This window comes from Engystomops pustulosus, chromosome 5 (assembly GCF_040894005.1).
Source record: "Engystomops pustulosus chromosome 5, aEngPut4.maternal, whole genome shotgun sequence".
Lineage (NCBI taxonomy): Eukaryota > Metazoa > Chordata > Amphibia > Anura > Leptodactylidae > Engystomops > Engystomops pustulosus.
In genome coordinates, this window is record NC_092415.1 from 91,292,663 (window position 1) to 91,314,498 (window position 21,836).

The window sequence follows — 21,836 nt, forward strand, 5'->3', positions numbered from 1 at the left end:
TGCTTCTTGGAACTGAAAACTTTTTGTGGTGAATTCTGTAGCAATAAGTCACGGACAGAGAAGTTATCAAACTTCTGTAACTGATAGAGAAGAATTGTCACCTGTGAGGAGACACCAAGATTAAGACCAGGACAGATTAGAGGTAGAGTGATGTCAATATTTACCTGGAGTGCAGTCATTTTTGGGCGCTGTATAGTAATGTGCAGTATATTCCCAGCTGGTACATATTTATGTATGCAGTTTGTTAATTACTGCACTAGTATTAGTATTGCACAGGTATGTGGGTGTTGGTTTGAGGATGTATATTTATGTGCATCTGTATTTAGGTTTACTATATATGCTGTCGGTGTATCTGTATTTGTACCGTATACATATATATTGTGTGTAGAGTATACACGGTGCTGTGGTTTTTTTTATATGTGTGTTATGCATGTATATGGTCTATGGCTGTGTGTGTGTATTCTGAAGTATTACGTGCAGGATGGGGCCGGCAGTGAGGGTGTACGTATATGGGGGGCCCCAATTCTAAGTTTGCATCGGAGCCCATTGGAGTCTTGTTATGCTACTGATCAGAGGTCGCACTAACATTTTTCCCGAAGGGTAATAATACTCCTCTCACCATTTTTGAGGAGTATTTTTACCCGAGGAAGAGTATGGAATTTTCAGTAATACAAATATATAACTCCTAGTCGTATACATTGTTAATAGCCAGCCCCAAACCCCCTACCTCCCCACACTGAGCAGGCTGAGGCTGCCGCCTCTAAATTTATTTAATATTTAATTTTGGGGTGTTGCGTTTATTTTTTACTAAAGTGTATCGGGCGATAGTCCTTCCCAAAAACAGAAGCCTTCTGAACAATGCACATGCGTTCAATAACTAGCAAGATGTATTTGGCCGCGATAAAGTGGCTACTTCCTCAGCACAAGTGTTTTGGTTCGGGGAGGATTTTGTTCAATAGAATGAGTTTCAATACAATGTGAAAACAGCCTTAACCCCTTAGCGCTCCGCGCCGTAGCTGTACTGCGCAGCTTCCCACTATTGGCGCTCAGCGCAGTACAGCTACTGCGCGAGCGCATACTATTTTAGAATTGTCACCACGTCGCGAGACGTGGTGACATCGGGCTGAAATTTGGGTGACAGAGGCAGGAGGAGTTCCTGTCTCCGTCACCCGACCAATCAAATTGGTCCCGCCCGCCGATCGCCGTGATTGGCCAGTCAAACCTGACTGGCCAATTACAGCGATTTTAGGCTAAAAAACGTGCTTTTAGCACTTTCCTCTTCCTCCAGCGGCACCATTTTGGTTTGGTATCGCTGGAGAGAGGAAAGAGCGTTACTGTGTGCACCAAAATACACTTTTACACTATAAATAGTGTTCTGATCCTTATCTGATCCCTATTGTTCCCTACAAATTCCCATCCTATCTGTTTTTTCCTGTGTCCTGTGTGTTCCCTGTGTGATCGCCTTGTGTGATCCCACGTGTCTTCCGTTTTTCCCTGTCTGTCCCTTCTGAACCCAAACGCACTTTTCAGTGCGCTGTGTTAGCGTTGTTCTGCACTGGACGCACTTTTCAGTGCGCCGTGTGAATAGCGCTGCACAGAATCTTTAGCAATCTTAGCGGTAGTTAGTTTGTCTTAGGGCAAGCTAGGTGCATTTGTAGCGCCTTTTTGCACGGTGCACATAGGTTTTTTTTCGGTGCCTGGTAATATTTTTTTCCAGAACGCCGTAGGTGTACCCGTACATAGCTACTTTTTGTGTGTGCCATCTGTGCGGCTGGTCCGTGTGGCTTGGTGTGCATTATCTTTTTTTTTTGTGTGCTATCTGTGCGGCTTGTCCGTGTAGTTTAGTGCGCATTATTTTTTTTGTGTGCTATCTGTGCGGCTTGTCCGTGTAGTTTAGTGCGCATTATTTTTTGTGTGTGCCATCTGTGCGGCTTGTCCGTGTAGTTTGGTGTGCATTACCTTTTTTTTTGTGTGCTATCTGTGCGGCTTGTCCGTGTAGTTTAGTGCGCATTATTTTTTTTGTGTGCTATCTGTGCGGCTTGTCAGTGTAGTTTAGTGCGCATTATTTTTTTTGTGTGCTATCTGTGCGGCTTGTCCGTGTAGTTTAGTGCGCATTATTTTTTTTGTGTGCTATCTGTGCGGCTTGTCCGTGTAGTTTAGTGCGCATTATTTTTTGTGTGCCATCTGTGCGGCTGGTCCGTGTGGCTTGGTGTGCATTATCTTTTTTTTTTGTGTGCTATCTGTGCGGCTTGTCCGTGTAGTTTAGTGCACATTATTTTTTGTGTGTGCCATCTGTGCGGCTTGTCCGTGTAGTTTGGTGCGCATTATCTTTTTTTTTTTGTGTGCTATCTGTGCGGCTTGTCCGTGTAGTTTAGTGCACATTATTTTTTGTGTGTGCCATCTGTGCGGCTTGTCCGTGTAGTTTGGTGTGCATTATATTTTTTTTTTGTGTGCCTGCTAGACGGTTTATCCGTGTAGTTTGGTGCACATTATCTAATTTTTCTTGTTCTCTATTTTTTTTTGTGTGCAATGTCTCAGAAGATGTACACCGTGTTGGAGGCATATAACATGCTTGCCTCTGACACCGAGTCAGCTAGTGGGGATGATGGTCCCTTTTACCTATCATCATCCTCCTGCTCATCTTCCAGTGACCTGGAAGGACCCCCAAGAAGGCGCCGTAGGGTTCCAGGGACTTCTGCAATTGAAGTGCCTGGGACTTCTGCAGGAGAAGTGCCTGGGACTTCTGCAGGAGAAGTGCCTGGGACTTCTGCAGGAGAAGTGCCTGGGACTTCTGCAGGAGAAGTTTCTGGGACTTCTGCAGGAGAAGCGTCTGGGGCTTCCACTGACCCCACATGGGTAGCCCCAGATAATTATACCCCTCAGGTCCCTGACTTTTTGGGCCATCCTGGCATTAACTTTGACACGACAGGGCTCAGAGCTGTGGACTTTTTTAAGTTTTTTTTTGATGAGGAGCTGCTAAATATTATTATATTTCAGACAAATCTCTACGCTGCACAACATATTGCCCAAAACCCCACGTCCTTTTATGCACAACCCTACAGGTGGACCCCTGTCACTGCAGCAGAGATGTACAAGTATTGGGGCATAATACTCCTTATGGGGATAGTAAAGAAGCCTTCAATCAGGGACTACTGGAGCACAGATATACTGTACCACACCCCCATGTTCCGCATGGCAATGAGCAGGATGCGCTTTGAAGCCATCCATAAGTTTTTGCACTACACTGACAACACACAGTGCCCACCCAGAGGTGACCCCAGTTATGATCGGTTATTTAAGGTCAGGCCCATATTAGATCATTTTAGTGCCAAGTTTGCCCAGGCATATACTCCCGCCAAACATGTGAGCATAGACGAGTCCCTGGTACAATTCAAAGGGAGACTTCAATTCCGCCAGTACCTGCCCAATAAGAGGGCAAGATATGGTGTGAAAATGTATAAGCTGTGCGAAAGTTCATCAGGGTACACATACAAGTTCAGGGTATATGAAGGGAAGGACTCCTCTATAGTGCCCCCAGAATGCCCCCCCTTCCTGGGTGTTACAGGGAAGATAGTGTGGGATTTAGTGCACCCACTGCTGGACCAGGGCTACCACCTCTACCTGGACAATTTCTACACCAGCACCACCCTGTTCAAGTGCCTCACTTCCAGAAATACTGCGGCATGCGGCACTGTACGCAGAAATCAGAGAGGTCTCCCTAAGTCGCTGCTTGGGCAAAAACTTAAAAGGCACGAAAGCAGGGCACTATGCAGTGACTATGTATTGTGTGTTAAGTACAAGGACAAGAGAGAGGTCCTTGTATTAACCACAATACATGAGCACACCACCACCCCTGTCCCAGTACGAGGTGCCAGTACAGAAACCCCCAAGCCAGACTGTATTTTAGATTATAACAAATACATGGGAGGGGTGGACTTGTCTGACCAGGTGCTTCAGCCGTACAATGCCATGCGGAAGTCGAGGGTGTGGTACAAGAAGCTGGCCGTGCACATCATGCAGATGGCATTGTATAATGCTTATGTGCTGCATCGATATGCCGGCCAGAGGGGAACTTTCCTGGAATTTCAAGAGATGGTAATAAAGTACTTTCTTTTTGGAGACCAGGAAGGGGGGAGTGCTAGCACATCTGGAAGTGAGGCCACATCACGTATTGTACCAGGGCAGCACTTTCCAGGAGTAGTTCCCCAATCAGCCAGCAAGGGAAGGTCACAAAAGAGGTGCAGGGTGTGCTCCAAAAATGGCATTCGGAAGGACACCATTCATCACTGTGAGACATGCCCAGAAAAACCAGGGTTATGTATGAAAGATTGCTTCCGAATTTATCATACATCCCTGGATTTTTAGAGTACCCTGTTGTTACCCTGACGCACAGCTTATACATCATGCCGCACCTTCCCTTCTAAGCCCTGCCATGTGCCCAGCCTCTAGATTACTGTCCCGTATGCTTTACCCGGGAAAACATGCATCATGATTTTTAGGGTGTTTGTCTCCCATGGCAGCAGCTGGGCACAAAATGACATAATAGATATTTTTTACTATGCACTATCCATTTTGCACTTTTTCAGGGGTCCACCTGTGGGGTTAAAATGCTAACTATACCCCTAGATTAATTCATGGAGGGGTGTAGTTTCCAAAATAGGGTCAGTTCTTAGGGGTTTCTACTGTACTGGCCCCTATTGGCATCTACAAATCTTTCATGATGCCAAAAAGAAAAAAAAAAGTACAATGTCTGTGCTCCAACAAGTTATTCCCTTTTGAGCCCTGCCGTGTCACCATCCTACAGATTATTGCCTCCTATGGGGTATTGCCCTAACCGGGGTAACCCGCAGAATGATTTTTGATGTGTTTTTCCCCAGTGGCATGAGTTGGGCAAAATACTTTTGTCACTTCAATGGCATATTTGATAAATTGCAATACAACTGTTTCTCTGCACTACTCACTTTGTATTACATTTGAGCCAGCACCTTAGGGGTTAAAATACTCATACAAGCCTACATACATTCTTTGGGCACAGTATATGAGGCACAAAAATGACTTTTTTGAGATAAAAACACAATTTTTACTCTGCACCATTTACTTTGCATTCAATTTTGACCAGCGTGTTGGGGGTTAAAATGATCATACAAGCCTACATACATTCTTTGAGGGGTGCCCTTTCCAAAATGGGTTCACTACTTGGGAGTTTCTATTGTACTGGTACCTCGGGGGTACCCCCCATTACCAATCTAGTGAAAACGAAGCTTGAAAACCTAAATTGTGCTTCTTTCTTCCTGACCCCTGCCGTGTGCCCAGCCTGTAAATTATTGGCACATGTGTGGTATTGCCGTACTCAGGACAACCCCCAGAATGATTTTTGGGGTGTTTGTCTAAAGTGGCATGGGTTGGGCACAGTATATGAGGCACAAAAATGACTTTTTTGAGATAAAAACACAATTTTTACTCTGCACCATTTACTTTGCATTCAATTTTGACCAGCGTGTTGGGGGTTAAAATGATCATACAAGCCTACATACATTCTTTGAGGGGTGCCCTTTCCAAAATGGGTTCACTACTTGGGAGTTTCTATTGTACTGGTACCTCGGGGGTACCCCCCATTACCAATCTAGTGAAAACGAAGCTTGAAAACCTAAATTGTGCTTCTTTCTTCCTGACCCCTGCCGTGTGCCCAGCCTGTAAATTATTGGCACATGTGTGGTATTGCCGTACTCAGGACAACCCCCAGAATGATTTTTGGGGTGTTTGTCTAAAGTGGCATGGGTTGGGCACAGTATATGAGGCACAAAAATGACTTTTTTGAGATAAAAACACAATTTTTACTCTGCACCATTTACTTTGCATTCAATTTTGACCAGCGTGTCGGGGGTTAAAATGCTCACCACAACCACCGATAAATTCTTTGAGGGGTCTAGTTTCCGTAATGGTATCATTTATTGGGGGTTTCTATTGCACTGGCACCTCACGGGCCCTGCCAACATGACATGGCACTCCAAATCCAAACGTGTGAAAACGGAGCTGGAAAATCAAAATTTCACTCCTTCCGTTCTCATCCCTTCTGTGTGCCCAGCCTGTAAATTATTGGCACATGTGTGGTATTGCCGTACTCGGGACAACCCGCAGAATGATTTTTGGGGTGTTTGTCTGAAGTGGCATGGGTTGGGCACAGTATATGAGGCACTAAAATGACATTTTTGAGATAAAAACGCAATTTTTACTCTGCACCATTTACTTTGCATTCAATTTTGACCAGCGTGTCGGGGGTTAAAATGCTCACCACAACCACCGATAAATTCTTTGAGGGGTCTAGTTTCCGTAATGGTATCATTTATTGGGGGTTTCTATTGCACTGGCACCTCACGGGCCCTGCCAACATGACATGGCACTCCAAATCCAAACATGTGAAAACGGAGCTGGAAAATCAAAATTTCACTCCTTCCGTTTTCATCCCTTCTGTGTGCCCAGTCTGTAAATTATTGGCACATGTGTGGTATTGCTGTACTCAGGACAACCCGCAGAATGATTTTTGGGGTGTTTGTCTAAAGTGGCATGGGTTGGGCACAGTATATGAGGCACTAAAATGACATTTTTGAGATAAAAACGCAATTTTTACTCTGCACCATTTTCTTTGCATTTAATTTTGACCAGCGTGTCGGGGGTTAAAATGCTCACCACAACCACCGATAAATTCTTTGAGGGGTCTAGTTTCCGTAATGGTATCATTTATTGGGGGTTTCTATTGCACTGGCACCTCACGGGCCCTGCCAACATGACATGGCACTCCAAATCCAAACATGTGAAAACGGAGCTGGAAAATCAAAATTTCATTCCTTCCGTTCTCATCCCTTCTGTGTGCCCAGTCTGTAAATTATTGGCACATGTGTGGTATTGCTGTACTCGGGACAACCTGCAGAATGATTTTTGGGGTGTTTGTCTAAAGTGGCACGGGTTGGGCACAGTATATGAGGCACTAAAATGACATTTTTGAGATAAAAACGCAATTTTTACTCTGCACCATTTGCTTTGCATTTAATTTTGACCAGCGTGTCGGGGGTTAAAATGCTCACCACAACCACCGATAAATTCTTTGAGGGGTCTAGTTTCCGTAATGGTATCATTTATTGGGGGTTTCTATTGCACTGGCACCTCACGGGCCCTGCCAACATGACATGGCACTCCAAATCCAAACATGTGAAAACGGAGCTGGAAAATCAAAATTTCACTCCTTCCGTTTTCATCCCTTCTGTGTGCCCAGTCTGTAAATTATTGGCACATGTGTGGTATTGCTGTACTCAGGACAACCCGCAGAATGATTTTTGGGGTGTTTGTCTAAAGTGGCATGGGTTGGGCACAGTATATGAGGCACTAAAATGACATTTTTGAGATAAAAACGCAATTTTTACTCTGCACCATTTTCTTTGCATTTAATTTTGACCAGCGTGTCGGGGGTTAAAATGCTCACCACAACCACCGATAAATTCTTTGAGGGGTCTAGTTTCCGTAATGGTATCATTTATTGGGGGTTTCTATTGCACTGGCACCTCACGGGCCCTGCCAACATGACATGGCACTCCAAATCCAAACATGTGAAAACGGAGCTGGAAAATCAAAATTTCATTCCTTCCGTTCTCATCCCTTCTGTGTGCCCAGTCTGTAAATTATTGGCACATGTGTGGTATTGCTGTACTCGGGACAACCTGCAGAATGATTTTTGGGGTGTTTGTCTAAAGTGGCACGGGTTGGGCACAGTATATGAGGCACTAAAATGACATTTTTGAGATAAAAACGCAATTTTTACTCTGCACCATTTGCTTTGCATTTAATTTTGACCAGCGTGTCGGGGGTTAAAATGCTCACCACAACCACCGATAAATTCTTTGAGGGGTCTAGTTTCCGTAATGGTATCATTTATTGGGGGTTTCTATTGCACTGGCACCTCACGGGCCCTGCCAACATGACATGGCACTCCAAATCCAAACATGTGAAAACGGAGCTGGAAAATCAAAATTTCACTCCTTCCGTTCTCATCCCTTCTGTGCGCCCAGTCTGTAAATTATTGGCACAGGTGTGGTATTGCTGTACTCGGGACAACCCGCAGAATGATTTTTGGGGTGTTTGTCTAAAGTGGCATGAGTTGGGCACAGTATATGAGGCACTAAAATGACATTTTTGAGATAAAAACACAATTTTTACTCTGCACCATTTACTCTGCATTCAATTTTGACCAGCGTGTCGGGGGTTAAAATGCTCACCACAACCACCGATAAATTCTTTGAGGGGTCTAGTTTCCGAAATGGTGACATTTTGGGGGGTTTTCTATTGTACTTTTACTTCAGGGGCTCTTCAATTACACTGTGGCACCACAAAATATTTGCAGCCAAATTGGCCTTCCAAATTCCCGGTATCGCTAACTCTGTTCTGGACATCGATGTGCGGGGAAACAGCAGCTGACATCCACATGTCTGGTATTGCCGTACTCGGAAGAAGCAGGGCAAGAAATTAGGAATATATATTTACCTCAAATTCCTTCTGAATGTATCCGTTTTAGGGCTAAATTGGAAAGATTGAAATCAAAAATTGAAATTTCAAAATTTCCACTCCATTTTCATATGCTTCCGGAAAAATAATTAAAGGGTTAACAGACTTCTTAAATGCTGATTTGAATAGGTTGAGATGTTAGGTTCATAAAATGGTGTTACTTGTGGGGGTATATAGTACATAAGCCTTTATAGAGCACTTCCAAACTGAATTGATCACCAAAAAGTTCGCATTTTTCAAATTTCAAGAAAATCTGAGAAGTTGCTACTAAAACTTCAAACCTTCTCACATCCATAAAAATAATGGAAACGTAAAACAAATTATGGATATAAAAAGAAGACCAATGGCAAAAGGTTTCTATCAAAAAAAATTTGTGGTATCACTTTTTGTCTAAAAATTATAACATTTGAAACTTTGAAAATAGTCATTTTTTTCAAATTTTTCCTAAATTTTTGAATTTTTACCCCCCAAAAAAGGAACGGATCACCGAAATGACACTACTAACATAAACTACAATGTCTCACGAGAAAACAATCTCCAAATCACAGAGATATCTTAAAGCGTTGAAAAGTTATTACCACAGGAAGAGACACTGGTCAAATTTCCAAAAAAAGTTGCGAGCCTTAACCTGCAAACAGGCTGCGTCCTTAAGGGGTTAAGGTCTTTGGGGGTATTTATTTATTTTATACCTTACTTGAAATGCCTGGATCATTGTACAAGCACTGTCACCTCCTGTGTCCCCTCTCCTTCTCATAGATTGTAAGCTCTTGTTACCATTGTACAAGCACTATCACCTCCTGTGTCCCCTCCTCCTCCTCATAGATTGTAAGCTCTTGTGACCATTGTACAAGCACTGTCCCCTCCTGTGTCCCCTCCTCATAGATTGTAAGCTCTGGGGCCCTTTGTAGTCCACCCATGCATAGAACCTCAATCATAGCTATTTTGTACTTTATTGAATACATCTTATATCAGGCTCAAGTAATCACTATTAATTAATTGAACTCCCTGGGAATAGGTCAGTCACACATACCTGTGAGAACACCACAGCAGGCACAGGACCCCCACACCAGACACAGGACCCCCACCACAGCAGGCACAGGACCCCCACAGCAGGGACAGGACCACCACAGCAGGGACAGGACCACCACAGCAGGGACAGGACCCCCACAGTAGGCACAGGACCACCACAGCAGGGACAGGACCACCACAGCAGGGACAGGACCACTACAGCAGGCACAGGACCCCCACAGATGACAACATACACCTTTGGAATCAAACGCTCGTCCACTCTCCTTTCTCTCACTGTTCTAAGTCTGCTAGTGCGCATGTGCAACTGTATCTATTAGAACTAGAGAGATGGGTCAGGTGGGGAGGAGGAGTAGAGACCCCAGTAAAGGTCACATGTCCTGTCCTCCTGCCTGTGCCTTGCCCTCAGAGTAATGTGATTCCCCTACTGCTCCCTATATGCAATATCACACAGACACAGAGCAGCTGGGAGAAGACAGTTACTGCTCCGTGCTGAGGGGGTGTGGCCTGAGCTCCTCTTCTGCGGGGGAGGAGCAGATACATCTCCGCAGTGTAGTGGGGCAGTGTGCTGGGCACGTGACTGCTCTCTGTCTGAGCTCCGCTGTCCGCTCTGTCACTTACACACTAGCAAGCGGGAGCTGCACATCGCTACTGCCGAGAGCCACACAGCGGTAACACAATTAAATTACCAAGCGTATTTATAAGTGGTTTTTTTGGATAGTAAATGAGCCTCTGCATGCGTCATAGACGCTTGTAGAGGCGTTATTGCGATCTCTGCTACTGATTGTATCCACTATAAACAATAGATGATGTCACATGTTATCTCCACCTCATATCTGTACAGGGCAAGATTTGAAAACTGCATGCACTGCATTTCTGGACTATTGCTGCCTATGGCCATGAGGCTGCTGTAAAACATATCACTAAATGCTGTTAACAATGCTGAGGGAAGATGGCTGCCCCCATAATCATGGAAAGATGTATGGAAAATAAAACAAAAAGTTGGAAGTCTAGCCATCTGGTTTTAATATGTAAAGAGCAAAATTGCTGATACTTTCTCTCTTGTATCTAGTAAAACAGACTAACTTTAGAAAAAAGTCATTCCATTCTCACATTGTAGCCTAGTTTTGTCATTTTGCTGAATAATGTTGCTCACTTTACCCTTGTATAAAGGGGTTACTCCCAACTCAGGTATTTTAGGCATATGTACAGTATTTTTTGTCAGACATCAAGTTCTTCTGAACGTGCAAATACAAATTGGCCCACATGTATATGAATCAAAACCAGTTTTCATTAATCTGGCACCCCTTGCACTGCTTGGGAAATGTGCAGCATTTATTTTGGTGCTCTATATTCATGCTGCAGAATTGTGCCACACGTCAGTAATAAATGTGGTGCAAGCTCCGACAACAAGCCCCTTTAGGTGCACATTTTTTCTGTCTTGGGGGACACAGAGCAGTTGCAACACAGAACTGGCGCAGACACTTTATAACTACATGTGCAGGCAGTTTGCACATTCTTTTCAGTGCATAGTCAGAGAGAAAACTGGTGCAAACACTTTGATGAATGTGGGCAATTGGAAGCAGTACGGAGCTCAGGATAGAGCCTGAGCAATTGTTGGTCTGCGGATACCTCTGGGGCACTGGGAAAACTATATTAGTGTTACAAGCAATTTATAAAAGGAAAATGAATAGTAACATTACAATATTAGTAAACCTTGGAGATGTTTATTTAGGCAGTAGATGCTGCAAGGCTGCAATTTTGGAAACAACCCTTTCACGAGTTCCTTAGAAGTAAACAATAACTGGCCAGTATCTGTGACCTAGTGACAAGTGATGAGACACACCATATGGCTTTTATGCTCATAGTCTTCTACAGTAATCTATACTCTTAATGCACATTATTGTGCTCTACTCCGGCACACTTAAGAAAGTCTCAGGTTCCATGAAGTCAATTAAATTGGGACGCTGTTTTAAAACAAAGGAACTAGAAGACAACCATATGGAGGTTCCAGTATGTGAAGAAATGGATTGCTGCATGTACGGAAACAAGAATTATTTGCAGTGTGTTTATTATAAGGCAGGATTAATTCACCACAATGTCCCTACAGTCTGCTTTCTTACTTACAAATACTTTCTTGTTTTCACTCCTAATCCATGTACATTTTTGAAGCAGCTTAATTTTTACAAGCAACCAGTGCAGTGCACAGTAAAAGTATCCAGAGCAAGTGAAAGAGATTAGCAGATTAAGCATATCTCTATAGCTTATCTACACTCGCAAAATGTATGAATCCTTTACATTTTCATGGGCATGTATTAAGGCAACAATATATAACATATAATTTCATTTGTGGCTAGTAGTATTTTGGTGAACTGGTGGTTCTTTGTCAAGAAACTCTGTCACTAGCACCCTGGCCATCCACTGCACAGGGAATTGCAGCATAGCTCCAATAAATTAAAAAGTCCCTGAAAAGGAGTATCAATTGCCACGTAACATGTTTTATAGGTACATCCAGTTAAGGCATGCCCTGGATACTCAAATGAAAAGTACCCCATTGACAATTAAAAACCATTTAGTTATTAACACTTTGATCTCCCCAGGAAATGGTAGGGGAATAATATCGCTTATATATAGACAACTATTAGATGAATATCATAAAAAATTCCCGTTAACAATTCGATCTAAATGGGAAGCTGATATTGGGCCCATAACGGACGAACAATGGACCTCCAACCTAGCTTTGACACCAGACCTGTCTCCGAGTGAGAAGCATAGACTCTCGCAATTATTCCTATGCCACAGAACATATAAGACGCCAGTGTGGTTGTGTAGAATTAGCATAAGGGGGGATGATTGTTGTCCCAGATGTGGTAGCGACGGGGCACATCTACTCCACATGATGTGGGAGTGTCCCGACCTGGGTACCTTTTGGAAGGAGGTACTGGAGGTATATGATGTGCAGATCCCTGCCACTCCTATGGTTTGCATTCTGTGTTGGATAGATGAGGTATCAGATGAAAGGGGACCTCGACTGAGCATTGCCCGTATATTGTACCAAGCGAGAAAACTGATTGCGTATCACTGGATACAGGCTGCTCCTCCTACTAAACAGGAATTCATTAATAAAATGAACAGGATAATTAGGCTAGAGAAGGGGGTATACATTAAGAGAAAGGCAGAAAAGCGATTTGAGAAAATATGGGGGCCTTGGCTTGACTCGCCGGAACTCCCATCTGCGCACCTACGCAGGAACCCGTTTAACACTTTGTAAGACATTGTATGGAAAATATAGTGTAATTATTGTAAGCGGAAACTGGCTGTCACAGGCTTTATTGATATGAATGTTATTGGAAGCTATGGCTTTGATCTACATTTGTATACGATGCTAACCCCATCACACAATGTATAATGTATAATATAAACTGTATGTAAATAAGATCCTTTCATGCTGTACGGTCTCTGGAGGGTGGGGGGTGGGGTATTTGTTTTATGGTGATTGTTGTAAACTGAAAAAATGTTTAAGAGTGGATTTAAAAAAAAAAGTCCCTGAAAAGTCTCTGCACATGGTTCTAAAAAGGGGACACAGAACTTGAAAAAAGTGGCTCTGCCACATCCTTATTATGATCCATGTGGGTCACAAATAGTATGGAGTCAGCTAAAAATTAAATTGGGGTTAGCCAGCTTCAAACCAGAAATATTAAATGCTACCATTTTGTTTATAAACAATATTAATAATATATCATTGGAATCAAAATGTTGAGCTAGAATCAATGTCACTTTAAAATCGATACCGATACTTTTTTTGTCAATACCAATACAATATTTTCGTGAAAAGTATTATCTGAATGTTTGGGGTGCACTCACATGGGGGGTTTACATTGTGTTTAGAAAGGCTTAGGCCTCTTGATATATCTGTCGAGCGGTGCAGCCACTGGGAAAAACTATGCCAGGTCCGACCTGAAGTTTGAAGGTTTTTAGAAGGTAATCTATTTAATGTACTCATCAAACATTTTTGAATTTTGACCAGTTTATGATCCATCTCTGCAATGCCTTGTAGTGGCCCTGATAGGCACCTCCACATCTGGTGCAGGCCTAATTCCTAATCCTTGGAAGATGCCATGGCTCTTTTTTTAAAATGAATGCAAGCCAAAGCCAACCCCTGGGACTAAACAGATGATTTTGTCAGGAAGCCGGCATAAATTAAAACACACAATTATATTGTAATGCAAATACTTAGAGAAGGCAGAAAGACATATTTGCAATGGAGATGTGATGGGCTTCTGCAAAATGTCTTTAGTGAAAATGAGGTCCCTGGTGACAGGTTCCCTTTAATTTAGGGTCTGCCTGTATATATTCGACTGATGGAATAGCCCTGTGTAACTTTTAAGCAGCAAAAAGTTGCAACTTTTTGATGTCAAAGGGTCAGGAAAGTCCCATCATAAATGTCCTCAGTATGTATTAAAACAGACGATTCAAAGGTTTGGCTTATCACCTCCATAGCCCTGCTCACAAAGTTTGGACCTCCACCATTTAAGCAATGATAGCATATTCAAGTAATATGCTGCTACATGAAAAAAACTAGATATGCACCTTTAAAAAAGGTATAAATTGTATTTTTATTACATATCCAAAAATATTTCTAAAACTAGTTTCTAGTGAATATCACATCATAGTTCTGTATGTAATGGTGCGGTTACAGTTTACACATGTGACTATTGGTCTGCGGCTTCTGCCCTTGAAGCAACTATGTATGACAGATAAAACTTAAATTTATCCATTGTTTTCAAAAAAGAGAAGTGTGGTCATAAAGATCATAAACCTTAACTCTAAGATTATCAAACTATGGAAGGTCCTGCAGTAATGCCCTAGAGGTAATGTAGTATTACACAACACGTATTCTAATGAATAGATGAACACCTAATAAATGGCTGCATTGAGCTCTATTGTGTGGGAACTACTTTTTTAATTTGCTCTCTGCTCTGTCTAGTAAGGTGGGTAAGGTGAAGGTAGATCCATTACGTCCATATGCACAAGCCAGGGGTACAGAAAGTGCTATTTTTAAGAGACATCAACTTCAGATACTATAGAGGTTAATTATTATTAGGCCAGCTTCTTGAGACAGTTCCAAAACTATCTTTGAAGCTCCACTGACCGTCAGATTTATTAAAGTAGCTTTGGCCCTTTGATAAATTGTTAGCAGTGCTCTTCTGCTTTGATGTTTGCGTCTTTTTCCCAAAAAGTAAAAAAAAGTGCACTGTGACTTGTCTGTGCTGCAGACTGCTCAGCTCTAGGCCCCCACCTTTATGCTCTTGCACAGCTCCTCCCTTCCCCATTGATGTCAACTCACCAGGCTGTGAGCTCTGTGAAGGACCATGAGGGAGGAGCTGTGTTGTGCTTCTGTAACCTGCCTGCAGTGAAAATGAGGTCTCTGGTGAAAGGTTTCCTTTCAATCTGGCTTTGCACTGTATTGCATTAGCAGTGCTTCTATGTTTACCCCACTATATTGAAGTGGTGGAAATAGCCCTGTGTGTCTTTTTACCAGTAAAAAGTCACTTAAAAATAGATGCAAACTTTTTGAGCTAAATAAGCCTGGCAAAACCAATGATATTTTCAATACAGCAGAAAAAGCTTATATGCGGGGTACATTTTTGGCATTTCTCAAAACTATGGAAATGTGTGTAACATATATATGCCTGGAGTACGGCAAGAAGACACTACAAAATACAATGTGAAAGCAGCATGATAAGAACACAGAGGCTTGAATGAACTGTGAGCGAGATATTAAAAGTAAGATCTATCTCCTGTCATCAACAGCTGAGGATAGATAGAAAAGAATATATTTAGTAAAAGGAACTAATTTGCCTGCCTAGAGTACTCTGGTTGTGGAGACAAAACTATTGTCCCAAAACGCCAAAGTAAATAGTCACAGAGAGATGCAAAGTACATGATAGTTCTGGGAACAGAGGTTTGCATGGGATCCATAGAGAGTAGTCCCTGCAGTGAATGATTCTAACACTGAATAGTCATTATTTTGGTCATGGTCTGCCACATAAATCTTAAACATCACATGACATAACAACTTTCTCATTATTAATAGAGCACTTATGATCAATCTTTAATTACACAAATTAAAATTTAAAAAATTCAATGTCCATACAGCAGCCCCACATCTCCCACCCACATTTTAGTTGTTCAAAACTGTTAAGTTTTGTTAAGTTTTTAACTGTAAGACGCCGTTGTAAGACATGTCTCTAGGACTGTCCGTGTTTATTTGGACAAAGATGGTGGCGAATATAACAGTTTACATAGAAAGGCGGTTTGCGTAGTTTACAGAATGTTTGTTAAATTCCAGCAAACAAAAACGTATACATTTCCATAAACACTGTTACTGGGATTGTTAGTAATGCTGTTATAAGATATCATAACTAGAACAGTGGAGCTGCACCCTAAACTGGGTTGTATGTCCATATATCTTATGTCTACCATAAAACAAACGCATGAGGTTATCACAGAGCGCCTACCCCCTGGATTCTAAACTAGAGAATATGGATGTCCTGAATCCAGCCATGACAATACAAAACATCCAATCCTGGGTCTAAGGCTAGTGATCTATTTTTACAGTCTGGTGCACTGGTATTTTGGCTGCCCGCCAAAAGGCTTATTTTAAGGGAGTTATACTTATCTGCTGGACTTCTCAGGTGCTGGTAACATACTCTAAGCAGAAAACGTGGGATACATCCAACTATTAAACTGTGATGTGTATACCACACCAGTCCTAGGAATCCACAGCACACATGACTATTATGTGAGGCGTCTGTGAGAAGGCGTGTGTCTGGGTCTGGTGTTCATTTATTTGGGGTAGGCCCTGCAAAGGAAATGCTCTTGGAACAAATAAAAAGCAGTAATCTACACAACAGAGAACATTCTCATTCCTCCAACCTGACGCCAACCAATAGATTTTTTTCTGTAGCACAAAGATTTTGTTACAATTTGCAGTGTTAACCTGTTTTATAACCAACAACAATAGTCCCAAAAAAGCCATATACACACACATATACACTCACCGGCCACTTTATTAGGTACACCTGTCCAACTGCTCGTTAACACTTAATTTCTAATCAGCCAATCACATGGCGGCAACTCAGTGCATTTAGGCATGTAGACATGGTCAAGACAATCTCCTGCAGTTCAAACCGAGCATCTGTATGGGGAAGAAAGGTGATTTGAGTGCCTTTGAACGTGGCATGGTTGTTGGTGCCAGAAGGGCTGGTCTGAGTATTCCAGAAACTGCTGACCTACTGGGATTTTCACGCACAACCATCTCTAGGGTTTACAGAGAATGGTCCGAAAAAGAAAAAACATCCAGTGAGCGGCAGTTCTGTGGGCGGAAATGCCTTGTTGATGCCAGAGGTCAGAGTAGAAAGGGAAGACTGGTTCGAGCTGATAGAAAGGCAACAGTGACTCAAATCACCACCCGTTACAACCAAGGTAGGCAGAAGAGCATCTCTGAACGCACAGTACGTCGAACTTTGAGGCAGATGGGCTACAGCAGCAGAAGACCACACCGGGTGCCACTCCTTTCAGCTAAGAACAGGAAACTGAGGCTACAATTTGCACAAGCTCATCGAAATTTTACAGTAGAAGATTGGAAAAACATTGCCTGGTCTGATGAGTCTTGATTTCTGCTGCGACATTCGGATGGTAGGGTCAGAATTTGGCGTCAACAACATGAAAGCATGGATCCATCCTGCCTTGTATCAATGGTTCAGGCTGGTGGTAGTGGTGTCATGGTGTGGGGAATACTTTCTTGGCACTCTTTGGGCCCCTTGGTACCAATTGAGTATTGTTGCTGACCAAGTCCATCCCTTTATGACCACAATGTACCCAACATCTGATGGCTACTTTCAGCAGGATAATGCGCCATGTCATAAAGCTGGAATCATCTCAGACTGGTTTCTTGAACATGGCAATGAGTTCACTGTACTCAAATGGCCTCCACAGTCACCAGATCTCAATCCAATAGAGCATCTTTGGGATGTGGTGGAACGGGAGATTCGCATCATGGATGTGCAGCCGACAAATCTGCGGCAACTGTGTGATGCCATCATGTCAATATGGACCAAAATCTCTGAGGAATGCTTCCAGCACCTTGTTGAATCTATGCCACGAAGAATTGAGGCAGTTCTGAAAGCAAAAGGGGATCCAACCCATTACTAGCATGGTGTACCTAATAAAGTGGCCGGTGAGTGTATATACATATGACAAAATTAAGAGGAGGTGCAATCTATAGTATACAAATGCTATAGAAGTGTAAGAAATTATTATAGCAGAAGCTCATTGTATCCTTTAGCAATAAAGTCCACCTGAATTAGAAAAAAATGAAGATCTGCAATATGGCTTCAAATTTCAATATGTGAACAGGTCATTGAAAAAGAAATCTTCACAGTAATATTTGATTCATATTGAAAGTATGCAACAGTTCTGCAATGGACAAAAGCTGTCTTACTGTGTACACTAATCAGGTACACATAAAGTGACTAATCAGAAATAATACAGAAGGATTTGGTGGTGGTGATGTTCATGCAACACTAATTTTGGTACCAAAATGTTGGGAACCAACCAAGCAGAATAGCAGAATAGCCAATTACACAGTAATGGTATCTATTGTAGGGATGCTTAAGCCATTTTTTAGATCCTACGCAGGCTTAGAGCATTGGGAAGTTGTATACAGTGAGCTGTGCCACTAGCTGGCAGATTTTGGGCCTATTTGGGAAATGAGTCATTTATCATTGGGCGATGTATGGCCTGATACAAACAATACATACTTTGTGATAATAGGAATAACTTCCTACAAGGATGTGCAATTTCTCTCAGTACCCTTCAAAGATATTAGATTGACCAATGTTACTTGTTACCCTCAAAGAGGAATTGTCTTACAGAAGAAGGACTGGCCTGAACAAGTGTGTTCAGAACTGTTTTGTCATCCAATGTCATAATCTATTGTCATTCCTATGCTCATTTCTGTAGTGGTTTTTTGAACATTAAACTTAATTTTGTTGACATAATATTTGTCCTCTTGAAAGCGCAGAAGACTAAATTTCTACTGAAATGTGTAATGACAGGTAAAACATCATACTAGTGTTAATTGAGCAGGTGACAAAACATGTTCCTGTCATCACCAGCAGGCAACGGATTTCCTAATCTATTCCAGCACCTGCAGAATCAGCATCTGTCCCAGGACGGCAGGGGTGCTTACCTGTTGTCGCCCCCTTGCTTGTTGTTGGTAGGTGGAGGATTCAGCACCGTCTGGTTCCCTTCCATATCCACAATGCATTTTGTATTCAGGTCCAGCTCTAAATCAAAAAATTGTTGGACACATGGTTACACATCCTGACCACTGACAATACGATATCCTCAGCCTTCAATTCCTCTTACTACCATTACATCCCGTGGGCAAAGAGGGTTCAATAAATATCCCATCACCCACAATGGACATTTCATTATAAGTATTATGATGGCTCTTCATATCTACAATAAACCCGGCATGGGGAGCTTCTAAGGGCCTGCTAGTAAAGTCCCTGACTTGGAGGTTAGGAGACTGGTGAGAATGATGCCATTCATTTCATGTTGTGTGAATGTCGCGGACTAATAAGCGCAGAATAACTGCCATGGCTAAGCACCCACAATAGTGACATCATGACTGGGGCTGCCACAGTATAAACTGTATATACTGTACACAACAGCATATGAATAGTTATGGACATCCCCATCTCCTACAACTAGGGACAATAAGGCTTAATAAGTTACCAGTAACTATGAGATGTCAGGCTACAAAGTATGTGCCTTAAGTGTTAACTGTCCCAAAAAACTCCTAAGAAGTTTTTTATTTTGACGGATTATAAAATCCGGTTAAAGTTGACTGAAACAATGTAAGGCTAATGTGAAGATGCCACCACAGGTCCTATGTCCCCCTTAGATGTCAGAGGGGTCACCCTCTGCCTCCTGGCACTGCACGGGTTACTTTCTCCGGAGTTTCGCAGCTCCCTCCCTGATATTAGGCTTTGCTCTTTACCTCTCCGGTTCATGGGCCGGACCCTGACGGCCACTTTCACCTTGCTATCCGACATGTTCGCATCCAATCCGTCACCCGCGAGGACAAGGCATAAGGAGCCCCCTCCAGCAGCACCGCCGCCCCGGGCCACCGGATCCGCCTTAGATCAAGTGTTTGTAGGGCTCCCCGGAGCGCTGCAGCAGATGTCGCCCGGTTGTCGCAGGAAGAAGAACTCCGGGGATAAGAAATCCCATGCCGGTCCCATCAGCGCCCGGTCTATCGTTCAGTGTGGAGGAGAAATCCCAGCCCTGTCGCCATTATCATCAGTGTGCAGCAGGCAGGAGCTGAGCCTAGAGCTGGCGCTGCTGCCAGCCCCTCCCTCCCCTCCTCCTCCTCTCCTCAGTCCTTACCAGGAGGTGCCACCTACAGGACGCCATGGACAGGCCTATGTGCTCTGCTCTCATGTGTGTAGCCCCAGCAAGGTGCCTCACCTACATAGGGAGCTCACTCAACTCACAAATATTACCCCACACCCATAAGTGTACACACCACATAAATAATATGGCTCGGGGTAGGTGGAAATTCTAAACTCAACAATGAAAAAGGGCATCTTTGAGTTGAAGTGTCCCAGAGCAGACCCATCTTGTCTACAGAGGCTTGTTTATAGGTATGAGACATGATGCACTAAAGAAAGTAGAAGTGGACAAAGGCCCCTGACAAATGGTGTGTGAGGTAAATATGCAAAGAAGTTTTATCAGGGTGGATAACTTTTCCCTGAGGAGAAGGCTATCTTTCTTCTTCCCGATGGTTGGCCATCCAATCTTATGCCAGTGTATTTCTGCGCCATAGCGAGCGTTCCTCAGGTCTAGCAACAGGAAGCCTCATCATTGGTGACCGCACACCAAATACCCACAAGGTTTCAGCAACTAACTGATACTAGGGACCAGTGGGATAAAGCTGAGGCATAAAGTTGGTTGGATTTCCTTACAAATAGTTGAGGTAAAAAAATTAAACAGAGGATTAACATTTATTAAAGGGGTTGTCCGAGTTCTTGAAAAAAAGCTAAAAGTGGCCGGGACAGGGCTGCTTAAAAAAAATAAAGATGTACTTACCTCCCGGTGCCCTCCCGTATTTATTTCACAAATATTGTGATTTGTCAAGTCAAAATCAAATAAATAAAATGTGTCCTTCTGCATTGTATGCCCTGTGTGATGTAAAATAAATGGGGCAGTATCTTTTTGTGCACTATGCAGATAAACCCCTTATTGGCCAAAATGATAACCGTACTGTGTAGAATCCGACAAGAATTACCATCCAGTGGTAGAAAATCTTTATCGATTTTTATTGACTCCGTACATCATCACATACGCAAGAGCACTGCGTCCACAGCGAGGGCTACAGATAATTGCCTATGAGTTTCAAGCACGTTATAGGCTCTTACTCATGGCTCATGGCAAAGATCTGTTTAGGAAGGGCCTAGGACAGTGATGGCGAACCTTTTGCAGACCGAGTGCCCAAACTACAACCAAAATCCACTTATTTACCATGAAGTGCCAGCATGGAATTTTAAGTAGTAACTTGTTGCTACCTGTTCTTCAACATCATTCAATTGTATTGGCCACCCTGAGGCAACCAATACAGTTGAAAGAAGGAGGACCTCCAAGACAATGCAGTTCTGTCAACACCTTCTCACTTTTCCTGCAGTTCCAAACAGCCAGTGAAGTGTCACTTTAAAATAGCGCTGAGAGCAGCATCTTTTAAGTTGCTTGGGACTGCAGGAAGATTTGGTGGATTTAATCCTGTTTGGTGAAATTGGGGCAATGGCCTGAGTGCCCACAGAGAGGACCCTGAGTGCCACATCTGGCACCCGTGCCATAGGTTTGCCACCACTGGCCTAGGAGATGTCATGTGCAGAATAACATCTAGCTGCACAGCCTGGAGTAGGTATGCAGGGATACCTATTGTTTCCCAAAATATTGAAAGCTTAAATAATTTTAAAAATGATGCCAGTTGATATATTATGGGAATGTATTTTCGTTCTCCAGTATTACACATCTGAAGCCACAATAAGTTAGTTGTTTAGACATGCCATAGAAACACAGGTAACTATCTGCAAGCTATATAACCACTTGCACATAACCAGGTCCCATTGGTTTCTCTTTGAAATATTTTGCATCATAATACCCTTAAAGAAGACCCATAAAGA

The 21,836-nt window shown here is 42.9% G+C and overlaps 1 protein-coding gene across 6 annotated transcripts in view; it reads right to left on the minus strand.

Moving 5' to 3' along the window:
• The window catches only part of KIF13A (kinesin family member 13A), a 187,589-nt gene extending 167,571 nt beyond the window's left edge, over nucleotides 1-20,018 (minus strand). For 4 of the 6 annotated variants that reach the window (XM_072152654.1, XM_072152653.1, XM_072152657.1 and 1 more), the window contains exons 1-2: nucleotides 19,652-20,018; nucleotides 18,836-18,932 (exon numbers count right to left, since the gene is read on the minus strand). In XM_072152654.1, the coding sequence (XP_072008755.1) occupies nucleotides 18,836-18,932; nucleotides 19,652-19,706 (152 nt within the window). In that variant the 5' untranslated portion in view covers nucleotides 19,707-20,018. The remainder of the gene's footprint in view (nucleotides 1-18,835; nucleotides 18,933-19,651) is intronic. The other 2 variants (XM_072152659.1, XM_072152655.1) reach the window with 1 other exon arrangement.
• Nucleotides 20,019-21,836: the final 1,818 nt, after the last annotated feature.